The sequence below is a fragment of the Papilio machaon genome, chromosome 7 (assembly GCF_912999745.1).
Source record: "Papilio machaon chromosome 7, ilPapMach1.1, whole genome shotgun sequence".
Lineage (NCBI taxonomy): Eukaryota > Metazoa > Arthropoda > Insecta > Lepidoptera > Papilionidae > Papilio > Papilio machaon.
In genome coordinates, this window is record NC_059992.1 from 5,890,298 (window position 1) to 5,912,116 (window position 21,819).

At 33.1% G+C, this 21,819-nt stretch overlaps 1 protein-coding gene across 1 annotated transcript in view; it reads right to left on the reverse strand.

The window, feature by feature from the left end:
• Positions 1 to 1,267: 1,267 nt before the first annotated feature.
• Positions 1,268 to 21,819, reverse strand: part of LOC106714885 (vesicular glutamate transporter 1) — a 38,683-nt gene continuing 18,131 nt past the window's right edge. Inside the window, exons 4-13 of the mRNA XM_014508004.2 lie at positions 8,452 to 8,564; positions 5,964 to 6,103; positions 5,318 to 5,572; positions 4,036 to 4,229; positions 3,595 to 3,757; positions 3,412 to 3,519; positions 3,068 to 3,253; positions 2,710 to 2,895; positions 1,782 to 1,958; positions 1,268 to 1,492 (exon numbers count right to left, since the gene is read on the reverse strand). Of these exons, the coding sequence (XP_014363490.1) occupies positions 1,295 to 1,492; positions 1,782 to 1,958; positions 2,710 to 2,895; positions 3,068 to 3,253; positions 3,412 to 3,519; positions 3,595 to 3,757; positions 4,036 to 4,229; positions 5,318 to 5,572; positions 5,964 to 6,103; positions 8,452 to 8,564 (1,720 nt within the window). The 3' untranslated portion in view covers positions 1,268 to 1,294. The remainder of the gene's footprint in view (positions 1,493 to 1,781; positions 1,959 to 2,709; positions 2,896 to 3,067; positions 3,254 to 3,411; positions 3,520 to 3,594; positions 3,758 to 4,035; positions 4,230 to 5,317; positions 5,573 to 5,963; positions 6,104 to 8,451; positions 8,565 to 21,819) is intronic.

Sequence of the window (21,819 nt, forward strand, 5' to 3'; positions counted from 1 at the left end):
TTGTAGAAATGTGCTAAATACATAAAAAACAACAGAAAAAATAACATAATAACAATAGAAAAATTACATAATACTTAACTAGCGGTGTGTTCATTTTTTCAACTAAAATCTTTTTCGGAATAAGTTTCGCTTCAATAAATATTCTTCGATATTCTTCAGATGTTTATTATACTTAACTGACAATTTAAAATAATAGCTAACAATTTAAAAATTAAAATAACCAAAAAGTATTAAACATTTTTTAGTATTGACATATTTCCTAAAATGAGAAAAGAAATATACATAATAATTGTCTTATTAACGATTTTCTGCCAAATACGAGAACTTATTTCATATTGTACGTTATTAACTAACTGTAGATATTATGCTTTGTAACATGACTTGTCTAGAAGACGTAGCTGATCATAGTTTCAACTTATGACATAATATATCTGCAAGTATAATTCACTTTTGAAGGCCCTTAGATGTCTTGGATAAAGCTGATGCTTCACACAAAAACATTACTACGAACCTACAGGTTATAAATTTCTGCCATGTTGTTACAATTAGGTAATGCATGTAGGTATGCAATATAGTGTGTTTTTGAGGTTTGTATTAGTTTTCGTATTTAGCAAACACATCAATGTTTAATGATAAAATTAAATAAAAAAAATCCCAGGAATGATAACATTAATTCCCCTTGTTATTAACATTTTATTCAAATCACTACAACTATAATACATTTACAATTTGTAGTTTAAATCTGAAATATAAGATCTAGGATAAAATTATTTTATTGAATATTTTCATAAACATTATACAACAATTTTATGAGGTGCTGTAACAAGGACGAGTAAAGTATGGAAAATGTAGAAAGCAAGGAACAGTACAAACAGTTAATGACTTAAAAATATTATCATACCTCATAATAATGTAAATAATGACAACATTTAACACAAATACATAATTTTTAAATAATTAAACATATGATGATATGCCAATGTACTTTATATACATTTGTACATTAAATATATAGCTGTTATACAAATAAGCGATAAATGGTAAAGTAAGTTGTTTATACGTGGAATATTAAACGGTAACTCTCTAAAGTAATAAAAAACTTTCTAACTCACAAAACTGTCAACAAACAATTTATATTACAAGTACATAGATTCAGTATGCATAAGTGATTACAACGATACATACAAGCTAACCACAGTGAGAACAATAATTTCAATGGAATTTTTCTACCTACCTATATAAAGGGAGATTCACACAGAGACGATCAACTTGAGATACTTACCTGAGAAGTCGACTAATAGGTGCCATCTTCACTAGGTTCCTGATACTCTTGCGCTGGTGGCTGAACCGGTTCCGCCTGATAAAAGGCGCCGGATACGAAGGGGTTGTTGGGGACGTGCTCTTGAGGCGCCGGGGGCCGTGGCGGAGGTGCCGCGATTGCACCATACGCTGGAGCTTCCGTGCCCTTTAGTGGTGCTGACGGTTCTTGCGTCTAAATTTAATATACAGTTATATTACGCCATGGAAATAAAAAGTGTCTTTAATTTTTAAATCGAGAATCTTTCTAATTATATTTAAGTTGATTTATTATAATATATTAGATTTAAAATATTAGCTTTACGAGTTATAAATTAATTATTTCTGAGAACAATGTTCCCAACCATTTTTCAAGCATATATTTAATTTTACTTTCTTTCTTCATATATATTCGTATTAAAAGACACTTTGGAACACAAAACAATGAGTAAAACTCATCTAAACTAGTTTACTGTTGAACTTACGAAAGTAGTCTCATTGTCCAAGGATTTCATGGGACTCTCGTAGGGTGGTGTGGGTTCTGCCCAGGGCTGCAATTCCCCAGACGCGAAGATTGCATAGATTGTGATGCCAATAAAGTGCACAGTGGCGCCCACAAGGAATACCGCTCGCCATTCCGTTATCGCCTTTTCCAGATTTTCCTGTCGTCACGATTAAAAAATAAATAAATCCGTTACGATAACTATAACAAATAACACAATCATCTGGTAATGTAGTTAGTTAATTCAGTTACATTTACATTATTATAGGTTTATGAAAATTAAAAAAAAAAATTATTTACAAAAAAAATTTTTTCAGAGGGTTTTTTTTATCTTTAGAAACACATGATAGGAATCTATTACAATGAACTCGGCTATATTCCAAGAATTATCACCAATAAAATTGTGATTGGCGTGGAGCGGGTTTGTTAGAAAACTTCGTTTCATTCAAAGTGTAAGAATAATAAAGTGCTCAGCGCGAAATATAGTCAATGTAATGCATCGGCGCGCACCCACAAAGCGACGCGTTTTATATTCAGAACGCGCGTTTCGCTGAGCTCGATTTCCTTTTTTAAATTAGCCACGGCCGAATGTCCTTTTTGTTTCGCGGCTCGAGGAGAGAAACTCCATGGTACGGGGGTGCGTCACTCACAGTTTTCAATTGAACGCACGACTGCTAAATGAAGATAACTTTCATGGTTTTCATATAGTTTAATTTGAAATGAGGGTGATGTGGATCAGTTGGTAAACTGAAAATTGTAGAAGTCATTTTTGGCTGTAGCAATTTACAGTTCCTTGTAATTTTAATTATAATTTACAACTGTAGCACGTCTCAAAACAAAACATTCTTTAGTTTGAAAATGATTATTTCGCTCATATCAAACAAAAGACGATTAAATTCTGCACTGTTTACCTTATCCTGAGTCATATAGTCGATAACAATGGGCACGATGAATCCAGCGATGGTTCCTATACCGTTAGACAGACCCATCAGGATGGAAGCATACCGCGGTGCGATGTCCAGATGGTTAACATTGTATCCAGATATAGCGAAGCCACTGCACGCCACGCCAAGCGTCAGCTCGATAGTTGCTACGTACTGCGAGAATAAGTAACAGTATATTAGGTTCATAATTAATGAATTATCATTTATCAACAACCGATTGAAAGATATGAAATGAATGTTGAATTACACAAACAAAAAAAAAAGATGGCTGCCTAATAAATGTATCGTCATTATAAAAATGTGTCATTCATTGAGATCTACTTACCTTATTATCGGCATAAGCAGTAAGAACAAAGAAGAAAGCTTCCAGCCCAAAGCCGCCACAGTTGAAGAGTTTGCGTACATTTGTGGTGGACATGATGTTGTTCTTGCGCAAGTAATCTGCCATCATTCCACCAATGGGAACCAGTGAAGTCATAATAAGGTGAGGTATGGCTCCCACAAAACCGGACTGAAAATAATTAGTGATAGAGTAATGACAAATAGTATCAAGGATTTTATGTCCAGGTACTTGTTTATTTTTAAGACTGAAAATCTTGCTGCTGTTAGTTCAACAAGAACATCTACTATCAAGTAATAATATTCGTAATTCAACAGTTAAAATAATACCTCTGTTATTTTCATATTGAATCTCGTACTAAAATACGCTGACTGAAAGATGACAAGCAAACAGAAGTTCCATGTCCTGCAGAAATTTGCTACAATGATAGCATATACCTAAAAGAAAAGAATACAAATTTGTTATAAAAACGGGTGGTAAGGGAGACAAACTGAAGTGGTACTTATACATACAGGTGGAGAGGTAGCGAAAGCCTTCCATGGTGTGTTCCAAAATCCGGGCATAGCGGCTTGTGCAGCGGTACCTAGAGATTGCTCGATGTAGGTCAACTCCTTGCCAGAGATACTAGGATGCTTACTCGGCTTCTCAAATACCAACCACAGCCAAGCGAAATACCTAAAATAAAACATTGATATTAGACCTTATTATCTACACTATAAGTTAGACTTCAGGTAGTTTAGGGATTTCCAGACTTTTTTGTCATAGACTTCTTTACTACTGGTTTCGGTGAATCCACTCCTGCTATATATCTTCTTCAACTTGAGGACTCAGAATTTCATTTCCCGCCATTGTACACCCTGTCGGTTCTCCTATGCATGTCAGGGGATCCACCTTACATATTTTGGGAATCACTGTGTAACCATAATAATAACTAAATTAACTCTTCTCCTCACCAGATAATTCCAGAAACGCCGTAGAAGTAGAATGGTGTTTGCCAGGATATAAAATCAGTGAGTAAGCCAGATAGAGGCATGCCAATCACAATTCCAGCGTAAGTTCCGCAGAAGGCAAGCGTTGCCAACCTAGAACGTTCTAGAGGTGGCGCCCAGACCCTCCAAATACCATGACAAGATGGATAGGTGACACCCTAAAAATAGTTATTAAAATTAAAACAAGAGTCGATATGTCACGACACTAATAATTTTGCTAACATATTCTCATCTTTAAATTTACATTTCCCACAGATTGCACTCTTTCTGTTTATACACAAATAAATGCATACATAAAAAAATTACACGTTGTTTTCTTACTGTGTCTACTTTTACTTTTTTCTATATATTTATGTAGTAGTATTTTTTTATATCTAGTTTTATTCTTTTGCAATATAGTTTTCTTGGTAGATGTATTTATAGCTCCTTTAGATGTTTAAAATCTAAAATCAGTCGTATTTAATAGGATAGCATTGCTATTGAAGATCCGGCTAAGCTCGGCACAAGGAGGCGAATAAATACGTTACCATAGAGACGGAGGGCTCGTAATCCTAAAGAGGTTTTGTACATCGGAAAGCGATTCTCACTGAGTTCAAGTACAACTTAGTGTAGATAACGATAGGTATGTATGTAATTGAAAATCTATCTATATATTACTTGCTTAATTTTGTCGCAAACAGTTTTTCTCGAATCGAAATTGAACTTCATTTTGTGATTTTAAAAAGGTAAAATCCGTACACATTCAAATAAATGACATAACTTTTTTCTTATACTTACAAATATGAAGACTTACTTCAATATTAGATAATGCAAAGTAATACTTTACTTAAATATCCTAGAATCATCATAACATTATCTTTTAATACAAAAGGTAAATTTTGTTATTTTAAGCTAACACTCATTTGCATAAAACAGTAGAGTTCAGTGAATTAAGTTAGCTTAGAGCTCTCAGGGAAGGGGAATGACAAACTTGACGAGTCGTGTATTTGCAGGGATCGTTTTGTGAATTTTCGAGCTCCAGTAATAAGCCTGATCATGCAAGGTCACGTCCTGAATGTCGAATGTTTCAAATTTTAACATGTGACGCGTGCATTACATATCATCACATCCCTACGAAATATAATGATTGTATCATTCTAACCATATGAACATCTTCATTGTTAGTGTCTATATTTAGTTATAAATATTGAAGTATTTTATTTCAAGAAATCATCCTACGTTGATAATCTATGATAATTTTACTAACCTCAACAAACCCTTGGGCAACTTTAAGCATAACAACAGCTGCAGGTCCGATAGTCATAGCTCCTGGGATCGCCATGTTAAAGAGACAAGAGGCCACTATAGCCGCGCCGAAGATCTTGTTCGCAGGGTACATAGATGCGAAGAAACCGCCGGGAACTTGTGTTATGAGGTAGCCAGCAAAGTAGGACGAGTCTATTGAGGACTCTACTTCCACCGTCCAGTTGAACGGAGTTTCCGTATGTTCACCTGCTGATTCCTACAATAAATAATGCAAAATGTAACTGTAAATGTCGGAAAACAAGTTTAAACTATTTTTGCTATAATTTTTTTAACGAATAATTGAGAGTTTTCCGTTAGCCATTGAAATGTTTTAAGTCTATCTCTGCATATTAAAGAAAACTTCAATAAACTGCAGTGAACTGTGAAGTAAGTCAGTCTTTTCCATGTAATAAAGGACAGCCAACCAACTGACAGTAGTAACCGCCACAATTACACATACAATTTTTATTTGCAATAATTCGGGTTATTACTATAGATATGTTTCTCTCACAAAATCTTCATTAAGGTTCTTCATTAGTAAGCACCTACTAAATAACGGCAGTTCTACATGGCTACATATATGACCAATTATGTAACGTAAAACTTACGTTGTGTTTGCCGACCATCTTCAGCTTGGCCATGCTCATGTTGCAACGCATGCCAAACATGATGCTGAAGCCGAAGCATGCCAGCAGCGCCACTGTGTAGCGAGCGCTCAGGCATGGACACTCGGGCCGCACGTACTTGTCTAACAAATAAACACGCTTGCATAAAGAACCCACCAACAATAAAAAAACCAATTTCAAACAAAATACACTCAAAAGTAACATAAAAAAACAATTTCAAACAAAATGCACTCAAAAGTAACCTAAAAAAAAACCAATTCAAACAAAATGCATTCAAAAGTAACATAAAAAAACAATTTCAAACAAAATTCACTAAAAAGAAACAAAATAATGTCATGAAAACTCTCTAAACTCTAGTAGTTGCTCTCGTTGCGCTCTCTAAAAGTAGGGGCTCAGTTTTCCGCAACTCCACGACAAGCGCGTATTTTGCGTGTCTCTAAACTCTAAAGAAAGTTCTCTTCTTTCTTGTAACATGTCTATATTGTATAATTATTGTTATTTCGCAGTCGGTGTCGGCCGAAGTAAATAGACATTTTATATTTGAGATGTATTAGACATACTTACGTTTATGTCCCTACTTAGGCCGAAACCGACTCCAAAATAACAATAATTATACAATATAGACATGTTACAAGAAAGAAGAGAACTTTCTTTAGAGTTTAGAGACACGCAAAATACGCGCTTGTCGTGGAGTTGCGGAAAACTGAGCCCCTACTATTAGAGAGCGCAACGAGAGCAACTACTAGAGTTTAGAGAGTTTTCATGACATTATTTTGTTTCTTTTTAGTGAATTTTGTTTGAAATTGTTTTTTTATGTTACTTTTGAATGCATTTTGTTTGAATTGGTTTTTTTTTAGGTTACTTTTGAGTGCATTTTGTTTGAAATTGTTTTTTTATGTTACTTTTGAGTGTATTTTGTTTGAAATTGGTTTTTTTAGGTTACTTTTCAGTGCATTTTGTTTGAGATTGTTTTTTTTTGAAGTCGGCTATTTTTTTTTCTTAAAATTTTTGTTTTATTTCACAATTTTTAGTGAATTTGAAGTTCAATTACAAATTTCGTTAATACGTATAAAGACATAAATAAGACAAATAAAGAAAAGGACTTTCCTATTTGATATGTGTGTATTTCAATTCAAAAACTAATTTAGAATGCAGCAGATAACCACTTATCCTTTAAACAATGAAATAATTATCAAAATCGGTATACAAATTGAAAATTACCGAACTAATACATCGTAGCGTACCTTTAATTTGGTCCAGCCGCGCGCCGCACTAGCATTTTTCGAATGCGCGTAGTTTTTAATAATTTAATATCTCCCAAACTATTGATCAGAATTACATAGTTTAAAGGCTAATGTAATCTGCATTTAATACTCTTGCCATAAAACATATTTATTTGGATAAGGATTCATATCGAATATAATATAATAGCGCCGTAAGCTTACGGCGCTGTTTTTCGTGTCCATTTTAATCGAAGTTTGTTCACAATAACATGGTTTTTGTGAGACATCCATAGATGATAGATATATGCCACCGAAGACTTTTATTTAGCAAATTTAAGGATCTATAATTACTCCAGACATCATTTTTATGTAAGTCATATAGTTTGACCTTCGTAAGTCCAGAAAGCAAAATTGTGCTTTTCATGTAGCATTTTTCGTTTCCGCGTAATTTTATTCTTACGATATCTCCTAAACTATTAGACAGAATGATATAGTTTCAATTGCAAATATAATCTACATTAAATTCTCTTGATAATGAACATGTTTATTTACATAAGGGTTAATACTGAACTCGAATAATAGCGTCGGAAATAGGGCATGAATTTAATTGATGTTTCTGAAGAAAAAAATGGTTATTGTGAGAAAACTATAAAAGATAGATATATGCTATCGCTGACTTTTATTTAGCACATTTAAAGAGCTACAATTCGCCATACATCATTTTTATGTAGGTCCTATAGTTTAGCCTACGTAAGCGCTGAAAGCAAAAATGTCCCTAATCTTCGCAACAAATTTTGAAGCTATATTCAAAATCTACTAGTCTTCTAGTTATTTAAAAAAAAAACAAAAAAATGGGACCCACCTGCAAGCACTTCCTTTCGATTAAAATATTTTTCATCAAAATCGGACCACCAGGGGCGGAGTATCGCGGTAACACACATAAAAAAAAAAAAAAATACAGACGAATTGATAACCTCCTTCTTTTTGAAGTCGGCTAAAAAGAGAGGAGATTGAATGTGGATGGTTACAAAGATAGAGGAAAACAGAAGAAAGTGTGCGAATATTGTGAGAAACAATATACATATGGGAGTGAAGTAAGATTTGACTGATAGATATGTTTACAACAGTAGGACATACAGTACTACGTCTCTACGTAGAACTATTCTGTACTGTACTGTCAAAGAGGAGGGAGGTTATGACTCATAGAGAAAACATTGTAAACATGTTTTGAAGCACCATGTATGTACCAATTTGTCTTGGCGGCGGCCTGTCGGGGGACGGAGGCGTTTCCAGGTCTTCGCCATCGTACATCTGATCGTATCCCTTCTGCTCCACGTGGAAGTTCTCATACTGAGCATTTCTGAAACAAATTAATTGTATTAAAACATGAAATTACAAAGTTGAAAGAAGTAAAGTCTAAAGACGGACGTAAATTTCCAATTTTCAACACTATGGGTTCTTCGCTATTTCTTCGTTATTTGTATATTTAGTTAGTCTCAAAGCATGACCTTTCATCGACCTTATTTGCTAAAAAATATAAGTCTATGTTATTACAGATTATCACTGGTTCCTTTATAACGATTCCAAAATTTTGTAATAAATAATTTGACTTTATAAAAGCGAACTATAGTAATATTTTATTAACAAAATACCCCATTCAGCTAATCTAGATGCTGCTTAAAAAGCTTCGCGATCATGATCGACGACACCGAGAATATTTTACTTCTATTTTCTCGATAATTAAAACGATCGTCGGGGACGTATTCCGTTCGAAATGCGATTAAAATGCGCCGGTCCCCTTAATAACGTCATGCAAGATCGCACCTGAACTACGTGTGGAAAAACTTGTTTTACAGACAAATTACGAAGCTATTTTGAAAGAAAATAGGTCGCTATAATTTGATAAACCAGTATACGAATGGTGAATGAAAAGGTAAACCATTAATCTTGGCAGTATTTAACAATACTAGTGTTGTTTATACCACCACCTATCATATTCAGACTAAGTCTTCAATCTGGTGCGAATTTATGAATTGATTCACTCTTAATTTACGATTCTTATTGCATTCTTAAAGTAAAAGTATCAAAAACTAAACATTTGATCTGTATCCTCTTTTATTATGACATTCATTTGAATCGCAACATCATCATAAAATATATCACGATATGAAGGTTACTGGTGTGTAAATTCATTTTTCCGCTGACAAAAGTTATAAATGCGCCTATCTGTTCGCTCCCCCATTTTAACGTTGCCAGTAATGAATCGTTGCATAAAAGGCATAACCAAGTGGAAGCGACGCGCGACGCCAGCGCCCCCACTCCGTCCCCGCGATAATGTGTTTAGATCTGACTGGACGGGACTCCTATCAACAGTTAAAGCTAAACCGATTGTGTACTAATTTCTTTTGCCTGTGCACTGAAATGATTTTGTACACACGAATGTCTGTTGGGTCCCCAGCATGGTCTCTCATTTGTCTTACAACTTCACATATGTATATATATTTAGTGGGGCTTTTTTCTGTTGAACTGGTCTTTTCCCTGATAGTACCCAGAAAAAAATCATACTAATTTTATAAATGCGAATGTTTAGATGGATGGAACGGCTGAACAAATCTCTATGAAATTTGCCATAGATGTCGAACACAGTCTGGAAGAACACATAAGCTACCAATTGAGTTTTATTTTGCCTTCCGCGCGGACGGAGCCGCGTAACAACTAGTTATACATATTTGCTAAAATAAACCAGTTGTGTTTATTTAATTTTAATATATTTTAAGTCACAGCATTATTTACGCAATAAGAGTGCAAACAATTAATTTAGACGACAAATTTCCTTTACTAGGCACCTTGTCGTCCCACTTCTAAATTGGCCTTTGTAATTTACTGTCATATGCAAGTTATAAAGTTGGTGCGACTGCGACTAACTTTTCCATAATGTTTCCATGAATTAATTAACACGAGACTAGATGCTTGGTAATCCGACAGTAATACGAGATTTACTGAACTGTACTTATATGCTCGTTGGTGACCCCGATTTTTTTTAATAAACATATTATAAGTATGCTTTGATGTTTTCTTACTTATCTAAAACGTACACAAGTAATGTAAAATTACAATATTTGTGTACGAGTTGAGTTGAGTATTTATTTAAACGAGCTTAGGTAGTATATTTTTTAATGTTTCGTGAGGCCGGTCGGTCCCCTCGCACGAGCGACGGCGCGTTTTCTTTATTGTACGGCTAATGCACCCCACGTACGATGCCTGTAATTATCTGATGTAACTTAAAATGGTGTAATTGATGTTTTGTCACAGTGTATCTACACCCTAAAATGTATACTATCATTATTTTTATGGTTTCTAATAATAATATCTATTCACAAAGGAAATGTGTAAATATTGAAGAAGTAAATCAAAAACTGAGCATTTTAATAATTAATTTAGCAAATAACTTTTGCTAATTGTAATTATTTTTTGAAACTAAATTAAGAATATGTTTGTGGGTTTCCTTAGCCGAAACTACTGCATACACAACATTAATTAAAAATATTGTGTTATCATAAGAGAATTTTTAAAACATCGCGTATTACCAGAGTAGAAATTCAATTTATATTTAATAAAATATTTTAAAGATAAAAAACATTTAACAATAGACGTTTCTGAAGTTTGTAACAATAAAGAATAGTTTGAAGTATATTCAATAAAGTTTCCTCGATTAATTAGCTCTGACCGACTTCTATTGAAGATTCGTACAACTTCACCAACACTCTAAAGTCTAAAGGAACGTACTAAGCCTTCTACGTGACCACTTCGTACTCTCACATATATGTGCGCAGTTATATAAGGATATATAGATTTGATATGGTAAGATTTCTTAGAAATCATCTGAAATTATACATTATGTTTAAATTATTTTGTTTACTACTACAATAATTAATCTATTCACAAGATAAATTTTATGTCGTCTTAATAAACCATAGTAAACCAAAATACCGTAAAATTAAGAAATATATTAACAAAATCAAAGGAAAACAATCTTGTATTCAGTGTCGTATATATCTATTGAAGTAAGCTAGTCACAAATTCAACTATGGATTTCTTTAGGTGAAAACTACGTGCGTTAGATTAACTGTGAATTTCAAAAACCGCTCTTAGAATAGATTTTTTCACAAATGAATTTACTATACAAATGATGCTTCAAAAAAAGGTATTACAAAATACTCTGGGGAAATAGAAGAATAATTTAATTTCTTGATTAAAACGTTTAAAATTTATTTCAAGTCGTGTGATTACCCATGCAAGTTTTCTCGACTTTTCGAAGACAGGAGACCTGAATCGGACGTGAAGTGCGAGGAGCGCCCGCAAGGGGAGGTGTATTAAGTAGATCACAATATGCACTCGAACATTCCCCACTATGAATATATATAGTACCTATAGTAGCCAGGGAGGAACGCTACGACTTCTTAATTGATTAATTAACGCTCGGTGAACGAGTGGCTCTTTATTAAAACTGTCTATTGTTGTGTGCATGACATAGTTTCGTACTTGTTGCGAGATTATTACTTTCAAACATTCCATTTGAAGTATACTCAAACAAGGATATTTGAATCGTTGAGAGAGGCGCTGCTATCGTTGGTTTCTGAGGTCAAAATATCGTTATACACATGCACATATTTGACAAAATACAGATAACCACATGGTTTAAACGGGGATTTTTGTTCTCAGTAACCCACGGTTAGACATAGGAAATGATATAAAAGAAGAAAATTACATGGCAGCTACAGTAAACAGAGATCTTGTGACAATTTTGACGTCGACAGTCAGTGAGCTGTCATAATTTACTTTGTTTTATGACCACGGGTCCCGATAGTCTTATCGGCCTTTATTTTATTATTGAATTTATCAAAACTCATAGTACGCGGTACACAGATTTTGTGACGTTTAAATACGTTACAATCATAGACTAATAAACCAGACTAACAGTACTCGTATACACAGTTACGCCACGCCGAAATAAAATTTAAAAAATCAATTAAAATATATTTAATGAGAATATTTCGTTCCAATTTCGGCCCTGGCAAGCGCGAGGGGGATGGTAGCTATTACACCCCCGCGAAGCCACCCTCTCTAATTGATTTACAATTGTCGGATAAATTTGTTTCCCGACTACCCTGCGATCGGGAATGCATGTCTAGCATACAACAAATGTCATTAAGCTTTGACTTTGTTAAAGTAAATTCGGTGTTTTGTTTTCGCGTCTTCCTGCATTCGTCTTATGCTCATATTTTAATAAATACTTGAAGTCCAATAATTACTCAACATTTCTTTCTATTATAACCTGCACTGCATAATTTTCTTTAAATTTGAACCTTTAGACTACTTTTTCTTTAATAGTTATGTTTTTAAACATACTAACTATATTATAATCAAATAATAATAATTTTCCTGTTGAAAATATTCGTCTGTTACAAGTACCTTAATGAAGGATTATCATAGCTTTCTTTTTATTTTTCCTGTGCGATTAATAACATTGTAGGTAAAAATAAATCAAGACGGTAATCTCACATTTCGACACTGGGAAGTATAATAGAGTTATGACAAAAATGGCGAAGTGAGCCAAGAAATATAACTGGGTGAATCCGAGACGCTTGTTAGCGGCTCCTTCTTTATTTATGACCAGATTTATTTTATGGCTGCGGATAGACAAGATCGCGAGAGCTTTGCGAATTTGATAGAATTATTATTTATTTGATAACAGTCGTGTATATAAATTGAAATTCGTTTATAAAAGTATCTTAAGAGTTTGTGATTCAAAGTGTATGTAGTTTTAATGTTTTCATTTTAAACTTTTTTAATTAAAAATTAACTCCGCTGTAAATGAGAAGCTCTTCTTTTCTTTCTATACCAAAGTTTAAAATGATAAACGTTCGCTGACAAATTTTCATTCCATTTTTCTTTACAGAGGATTATATATTGAATATTTTTATGAACTAAGTTAATGTGTTCATAACAAGTTTATTAATAGAAAGTGACTTTTAAAATTGCAATGAAATAAAGCATCAACATCTTTATAAATCAATAAAAACAAAAGAATCAAATCAAACAGACTCAAATTGAAATGTAAAAAACAAAATACATTTTATATTTTTGTGCTGTGAAAAATGAAATTCTATTTCCGCGAAGAGTTTTATTGAATATCATAAAAATTGAAGGCAAACAAAACAGCGTGTCGTATTTGCAATGATATTTGGTCGGTGGATTCTTATTCTCTTTGTTGGGGTCTAATCTGGCCGCCCGGTCGGATCTCACGTTCTGGATCGACCTTTATTGTTTCTTGATTTTCACAACGCCCGGTTCTCCCTAGACTATATTTTCATATACAAGCCAAATACTGTCCATTCGCTTACATTATATTTATTTATAAATTAGCTATAACTTGTGTAGTTTTTTTGCAAATAATAAGATAACTTTAAGATGTGTATTCGTATGTTGCTACAGACTTACTAGAAAATGTTTTACTTATTTAGTATTCATTTTTTGGCGAAACTGATTCTAAAATCTTACAGTAACAACTCAATCTCAATGTATTTTTACTAAAAATCTTAGGTACATTTTAACTTTAAAAAATATTTTCTTGGTAACATTTATCATTGGCATAAAAGCCTCAAAACGTGAACTGTAAGCGATGTCAGCTTTTTGTACGGGCTGTTAATAAATTGAAGGAAACACTCGAAGGAGGAAGATCCTAACAAATCCCCATTTAATCCTGGTAAAAGCGTTTTGAAATCCAGGTTAGTTGTAAATATCAATTACGCAAATACCGGAGCTTAGAGGGTAATGCTCTTCGCGGGGATCGAATGAATTGCATGCGTTTAAGGGTGAAATAAAATAAAATGGTTACATCGACAATGGTGTTCGACTTAACCTAGTTTTTTTTAACGAATCGACAAAAGTATTCTTTTAAATTTGCAATACCGAAATTGCGCGGGTGGGTTCGTTTAAACGAGGCCCTTTTTGAATTTCAAACAAATGTATATTTTATGTTGACACAATTTAACATATTATTTTTTTTAAATTAAGCCTGTTAAATACGAGTTTCATGTTAGTCTAAAATTAGAGAATCTATGGATATTTAACTATAAAAAAAGTATTAAGAATAGTCACAAAAATGATTGATAAATTGAACAGAAGCAGGCAATCGGATGAATTCCCGCGAGGATATTTTTTATGAAATATAATTTTGTCGAGAACTGGGAACAATTGTGTAGCTAATTTTAATATTCGCATCGTAAGTCCCCGAGCTTCTATCGATTTTCCGTCAATCCACAAGAAGGACATTACGTAACTGAAATGTTTTCAAAGAATCCAATAAAATGGATCATAAGTCTAATTTGTTAAGGACCATTTTATTATTTAATAAAACATATTTGTGGAAGTTGCGTATTTTCTGCCTACCCCAATATAGCAAGCGGTGACTTAATTATTAAATTTTATTGAGATAGCTGTTATATTTTAACTGCTTCTTCTTTTCAGCCATGTACACCACCGCTGGGCATAAGCCTCATTTATATCTTATACGACTTAATAAGAAAAACATCGTCTATAATTATTTTGTATAACTGTCTTATAAACATAGATAACTTCCAATAGAACAAAAAAAACGAACGAACAATTATTATTTAATGGTAAAAGAATAAAATCCCCGAAAATCACGCAGTGTTAGATCATAAAAATAAATTGGGCATACCTGAGACATAATAAAATCCCTCGGGAACTGTACGGGACATGTGAAGACGTACGAAATATAAGTACGGGGAATCAAGGATAGACGTAGCATAACTATAAAGCTTTGCACACACGACCGGGAAATGAAGCTAAAAAGATTTTCTACTGCGATGGAAATCAATGAGACTTCGTTACAGCTTCGTGTATCGTGTTGTTGTCAATTGCATCCCCTTTGTTCTCGGTTTATTGGAAACTAGATGTGTAGATGTACACTAATTTAAATGTTACATAGTATTACTTTCTTTTGAGCCTCTAGTGAATTAAATAGTAACTTCATGTACTAATAAATTATAAAGGAGAAAGATTTGATTGTTTGCTTGTTCATTTGCATTGAATAGCCTATAACACGACGAAAAATTATATCACTGTTGGAAACTTACACTATCCCCGGGTGACATGGGCTACATTTACTACAAGATATTTTTAAATCTTCTAATGTTGGATAAATCGGTAACTAATTTAACAGTAGCCTTTTGACACAGGTGGGCACAGTTAATCAAAAAGTTAACTTCGTTAATCGTTGATTCGTTAATTAAAAAATTAACTTCGTTAATCGTTAATGCGTTAATTCGCGAAAAATTAAAGCAAGTTAAAAGTTATCCATATCGAAATATACTGCTTTTGGGACTTAGAGAAATAGGTAAAACAAGTGAAAAGAAGATATTTCGATTCATCATTCATTGTGGCGACACTTGTTTCACTATATTTATTTCACTATGCATTCCCCTATCACATTAATTCGATCTTTTCACACTTGACTATTTTGCATTTTGCAATTGAAATTATAGTCAGTTAGTGGTATTTGTATATGAAGTATTAGACAAACTATTAAAGTATGAATGCAGTAAAGTTTTTTCGAACCTTCTTTAGATTTTATCCTGTTGGTCACGTCTTTCCCGGACGCTCTGATGTATCACACTTGCACGAATCGCCGACAGTCGCCCAACGTAGCTGAACTTACGAGCGTGGTAATTTCAACAAAATGACAGCACGTCTCCAAGTTTCTAATGTAACGATTAACGGACTAAATTAACGGAAGTTGAGTTTAACGGAAGTTAACAAAAGCGTTTACACTTTTTGAAGTTAACTTAAAAGTTAATCCGTTAAGCAAAATGTTAACTTCGTTAATTAACGATTATCGGATTAACGAGTTAATGCCCACCTTTTCTTTTAATACGACGTGTTTTAAAGAACTAAACATGAATTTACCAACTTTAATAAAACCATTGAATTGGGATCTATTTTTCTACAACCAAGATAGATTTATAGTAACAACGACAATAGCAGGGTGGTTTTAAATAAAATAATAAAATAGGGACATGTAAGCAAAGTGTGCAATTCTTAGGCCCTTATTCCAAAGTACCTAGTGATGAACGCTTAATGAAATAATGATAAAACTAAGATATTTGGCAGTTTAAAAATCTATATACGAGTATATAAAAGAAAGTCGTGTTAGTTACACCATTTATAACTCAAGATCGGTCGAACTGATTTAGTTGAAAATTGATAGGGAGGTAGCTTAGAACCAGGAAAAGGACATAGGATACTTACATTTACCCCGTTTTCTATTTTTTATTCCGCGCGGACGGAGTCGCGGGTAAAAGCTAGTACACAATAATCGTTGGCAGACAATTATGACAATTCACAATTTACAACTGGCCCGGAAATAAAAACCACTTGAAGTCCAAGTACTTATTATACTGAAGTACTCGTTTAAAATTTACTAACATTATTATTTACTGAAATAGACAACCTCTAAGGGCCTAACCATAAAAAAACTTAGTGTTTTAATTAACTTGAACATATGTAGCAAGAAATCTTGATTGTGTAAACTTCCGAAATGCGATCTTAACAAATAAATAACAAAGAACTTGTAGCGGAAGCAGTTTTGGTGACACATATTTAAGTGTAAAACGTATTAATTCATAACCACGTTGACGTTCATAATATTAATCATCAGCGGTCAAAGGGTTAAAACACATGTTTAACTAGTTTCTAACTGTATTTTTGAAGTAACACTAAATGTCTAGGTTTTCAAAAATTTTTAATAATTTAACAGAAAGACACAAAGTACAAGGAACTAAATAACAATGTCACAATTTTATTATCATTTTACAGCAGTAGTATATTGTACGTACATGCATACATTAAGCAAGCAGACGATATAAATCCTATTTTACATTTTAATAATAAAGTTATGTCTGCTTGAGAAAATTATTGTGCTTTTATTGCATAATACTCTCCACATTTTTAATATCAAAAATTGCTTAGATAAAAGTGGATGTTATAAAACACGATTACTTTCTTTATGAAGTGTCATATAAGCACTACAAAAATTTACGTTTTTACCAAACGTTATTTTTTTCTAATGCATTAAATATGAAATTCATTTAATGACATGTCTAATTTTTTAATATTGTATAATAAATCGTGTATTAGAAATTATTGCTAGCGAAAACGTCTTAAAGTAAGCAATACTTACAGCCAACGCCACATTTTCCTTGTAGCTTTCTTCACGACGAATCAACAGGTTATATCATTCACACCCTAACCCCTCACTAAACAATTTACCACCTTATATCAAACGGTAAAGGTTCAATTTCAATTATCACTCTCAAGGGAGATAAGTCGAAAACCACCTGTGGATTTCCCAAAATAAAATACAGTTACAGAAATTTACTAAAGGAACAACTTTAAAGGAAAATATCTACGATAAAGATCAGATCATTTAGAATGATAATAATTTGATTGTGGTTTCATTTAATACGATTACTTACAATTTTTCTATATTACACTGAGTGAAACTAACTTGATTTATCGTATATTAAATGAGGCACGAGACGGTCGTGACGTCACGGGAGCTGATATCAAACTAGCCAGAAATGCGTGCTACGCTCCCTCTGTCCTCTGTCCCTGAGATATTCTGCAATTTTTCCCTACTTTCGTTCATTTATTGACATTATTAATAATCATTTTATATCGAAACGATCGAAACTGAAGATGCAGTTAGTTCCTCAGCCAAGCTAAGATTGAAGGTTATTTGCCTTGTCAACAATTTATAACCTTTTTAATCACTTATCACTCACTTTGGCTTATGAAATATTTATATGGGTATATAAAATAAAATAAACTAAATTAATTACTATTGATTATTAAATAAATAAATGCAAAAACCAGAAAAACCTCAGTTACTATCTTAGGATATGAGGTGATGTTTTTATTGGTTTCAACTCTGATTGTATACTGTTTCAATACAATGAAATGTACGGTTTTTATGTTTAGACTTTGGTCTTTTTATATAAATTAAACGAATAAGTGATGGAAATATTTGAAAATTAGTGCTGAATAACTCTGCGGATTGATCCTACATTTCGGTGACAGGACCGTATCGTGCTAAGTGCTGTAAGACAGAATGAAACGACGACTATCACAAGAAAGAGAAAACAAATAGCGAATTCATTCAAAACCGGCAATTTTATTCTAAAAGAATATCCTGACGATTTATCCATTTTTATCCTTATCACGCATTAGAGAAATTTAATATGGTAGAAAGAGTGAGTTTAAAAGCATTTCTTATTTCGCTCAGTTATTGCAGAATGACGTTAGGAGTCTTGCGAATGCTCCAGTTTCACAGACAATGCCCCAATTTATATCCAACTCACTTACTGAAGTCAGTCGAGTCGGGGTAGTGGAGGAAAAGGATAAAGGACGCCTAGCTCATCACTTATTACTTACAATTATTAAGGTAATGACACTTTCCAATATTTTTATTTTTTATTGAACAATAAATGTTCGACATATTTCTTATCGTTAATTTTATGAGTGAATACTAATTGCTTGCAGATTAATGTAATAAATCAAGAAAAATGTTCTTTTTGTAATAATTAACTTCTAATGAAGTCTTTAAACAACTTGTTGATAGTCTAAAAACCATTCGACTATAGTAGACTAATAGTCGAATAGTTGGTTCAAATCTCATCAACCAGTATCCCAGGCTATTAGAGCTTAATTATTTTACTACAATTCTGTTTAAAGTACGACATAAATTAAAACACAGCCTAATTTCTTGTTATTATTTACTTAGTTCAAAGTTATGATAGTTTGGACGATAAACGTTATTTTTAATGCTTCGGTAAAAAAAAAAAACTTATTTATATACGTAAGTAATAGAGTAATGGACTGAGGGCAACGGAGTACATGTAAGTTGCCGAATAAAAAAAATGTAGCACAAAGCCAATTACATTAAAACATTCGGCGCGGGACAAAGGGCGAGAGAACAATGGAGCCGGGAAGGAACTCGCGATATGTCTTTCAATGCTTTTAACTTTCCACTGATGGCGCGCTGAGGGAGAAATGGTGACGGCCCGCGACAAATGCCTTGCGATAGTGATGTGTACCTTGCCAGAGAAAATTTATCGATAAAAGAGTATAAATATTTTTTACTATTTAACTACTTTTACTGTTATATAACGTTTCATATTTAAAGACAAAGATGAAATATCCCTATGTTTAGGATAATGAAGTAACTTTTTTTGAAAAACGAATTACCAATTTGTTTGTTTGTATTTTTTTGGTTTGTTAGTTTTTTTTGCATTTCAATTTCATTAAGAAAAAGACAACTCTATGCTACTTTATAAACTGTAAAAAGTAAAAAGAAACGCAATAAGTTAAGTATCAAATCTAAATAAATATTATGATTTCAAATCAAATTCTGCAAATGACAATCAAATAAGATATATCATTACGGGATCCGATTATCCTGTATTTTTATTCGCTTAGACTTCTCATCGAAAACAGATTATAAATTCTGTTCAAAAATATCATCATCATCAGCTCACTATACGTCCCCACCGAGGGGGAGGGGGGGGAGCTACCCCAAGTTAGGGGTGACTAGACCGTAGTCAACCCCACTGGTCTAGTGCTGGTTGGTTGACTTGACACATATCATTGAATTTCTTCTCAGATATTTGCAGGTTGCATCACGATGTTTTCCTTCACCGTAAGAACGTCGGATAAATGACATATGTAAATCGAGAATCGAAAAATACATTCACGGCGGGATTCGAACCCAGGATGCAGATTGCAAATCAAGTGCTTAACCCCTGAGACACCGACGCTCTTAAAAATATCGATAACTAGAAATTTTTGATATCGACAATCTCTAACAGAGAAGTGAGACGTAACCAATGGGGTATCACGGCTTGGTTGCACCGCAAACTCATTTTATAAATCGTCGGTCCACTCGCCCGGAACCACGCGTTAACCCTCCCTAAGTTCGATAAAGTCTACCTTCATAACAATTTTTAAATATCGACTGGAAGAGAAATAAAAAGTACTCATATAACTCGAGCCTTAGCGTCAGATATAACGGATTAAATTTCATATAAAGTGGAAAAATACTTTGAATTTTCCATTAAGTTAAACTTAGTTTAACTTTGTTTTTTATCCTATAAAGTTTTGATATAACTTATTATAATATTATCATAACATACGCATAAAGCTTCAGTATAGTAACTATTCAAAATTAAATAAATGTCGCGTTCCTGATTTACGACTTTTGTATTTATTTATTACGATTTCCCGAATGTGAATAAAGAATATGTAATTGTTGCGGCGATTTATGTTTGCATTCTAGTAATTTAAAATTCCATACTTAGTTAAAAACCTTCAAATACTACGCAATTATTGGAATTTAAATATAAGTAAAAAAAAATGTTACATTGAAACTTTTACAACGGTCAACATATTCAATTATTCTTTTATAAAAGTCAGTCCGCGAACCACTCGCTTAATAGACAGTATCGAGCAAAAGATCTTAAGTAAATCAAATCGCCCCATGAATGGCGAATGAACCCCGGGGCTTTTCACCGAATTTTCTACAGATGGCTATCACAATGGCCGGGGATCAAGTGAAACTTATCTTAGAGAAGGTCTGGAAATGTTTCTTAATATCTATTTAAGTTGCATCCATTGATGCTATCTATTCAAGTAGTCCTCGTTAAGGAAGATTCGCTAAAGAAATATAAAGATGATAGAGATAAGAAAGATTGAAAGCTTTTGTCTAGACTTTAACGATCTCCGAACTTTGTAATACTTTTCAGGACTACTTTGAATATTAATGCAGTTAGCTATGGGTGAAACGTGCTAAAAATGTATGACACATTATATAAATCACTGCTAACAAATTGCGAAACTACAATTTAAACAACTTTTTATATTTACTATTTCTCTAGCTATGACTAAAATACGAGTTTGCGGATTAGAACAAATTATATTTTTCCTAAGAAAATAAAAACACATCGTTAATATAATGCTTTGTGGGACTGTCCGCAAATATTAATAGCAATAAAAAGAACAATAATTCACGATCTTACAATCTGATTTACATTTTTACGGTTCGTAAACTCGTAATAAAAGCGACCGCAGTTAAAAAGAAGTATTCGACATCTAAGAGATCTCTGCACACGCAAATCTGTTAAGGCATAGTGAAACCCCTTTCAGTTGAGGCGAAATGTTTCCACCGTTAGCGTCGGCTTTGAAAAACAACAATAACCCTCTCTATACGTATGTGTGAGGATACGCAATATACTTTAAAAGTACGTGATGGGTAGAGCTAAGAACTTTCAGAGGGGAAAAAGTAAAGGAATAATGATTTCTAATATTTATAATTGTACATTAAGTGTAAAATTTATTTAAATCTAACGATGTAAAAACAATTCTTTTCCAGTTTATTTTGATAATTTGTCCATCACTAACACGCCAAGCCCAAGTGTAATCAACAGTATATATTGTATTAATTACCTTAATTTTGGCTTAAATTCTTCCAAATATCT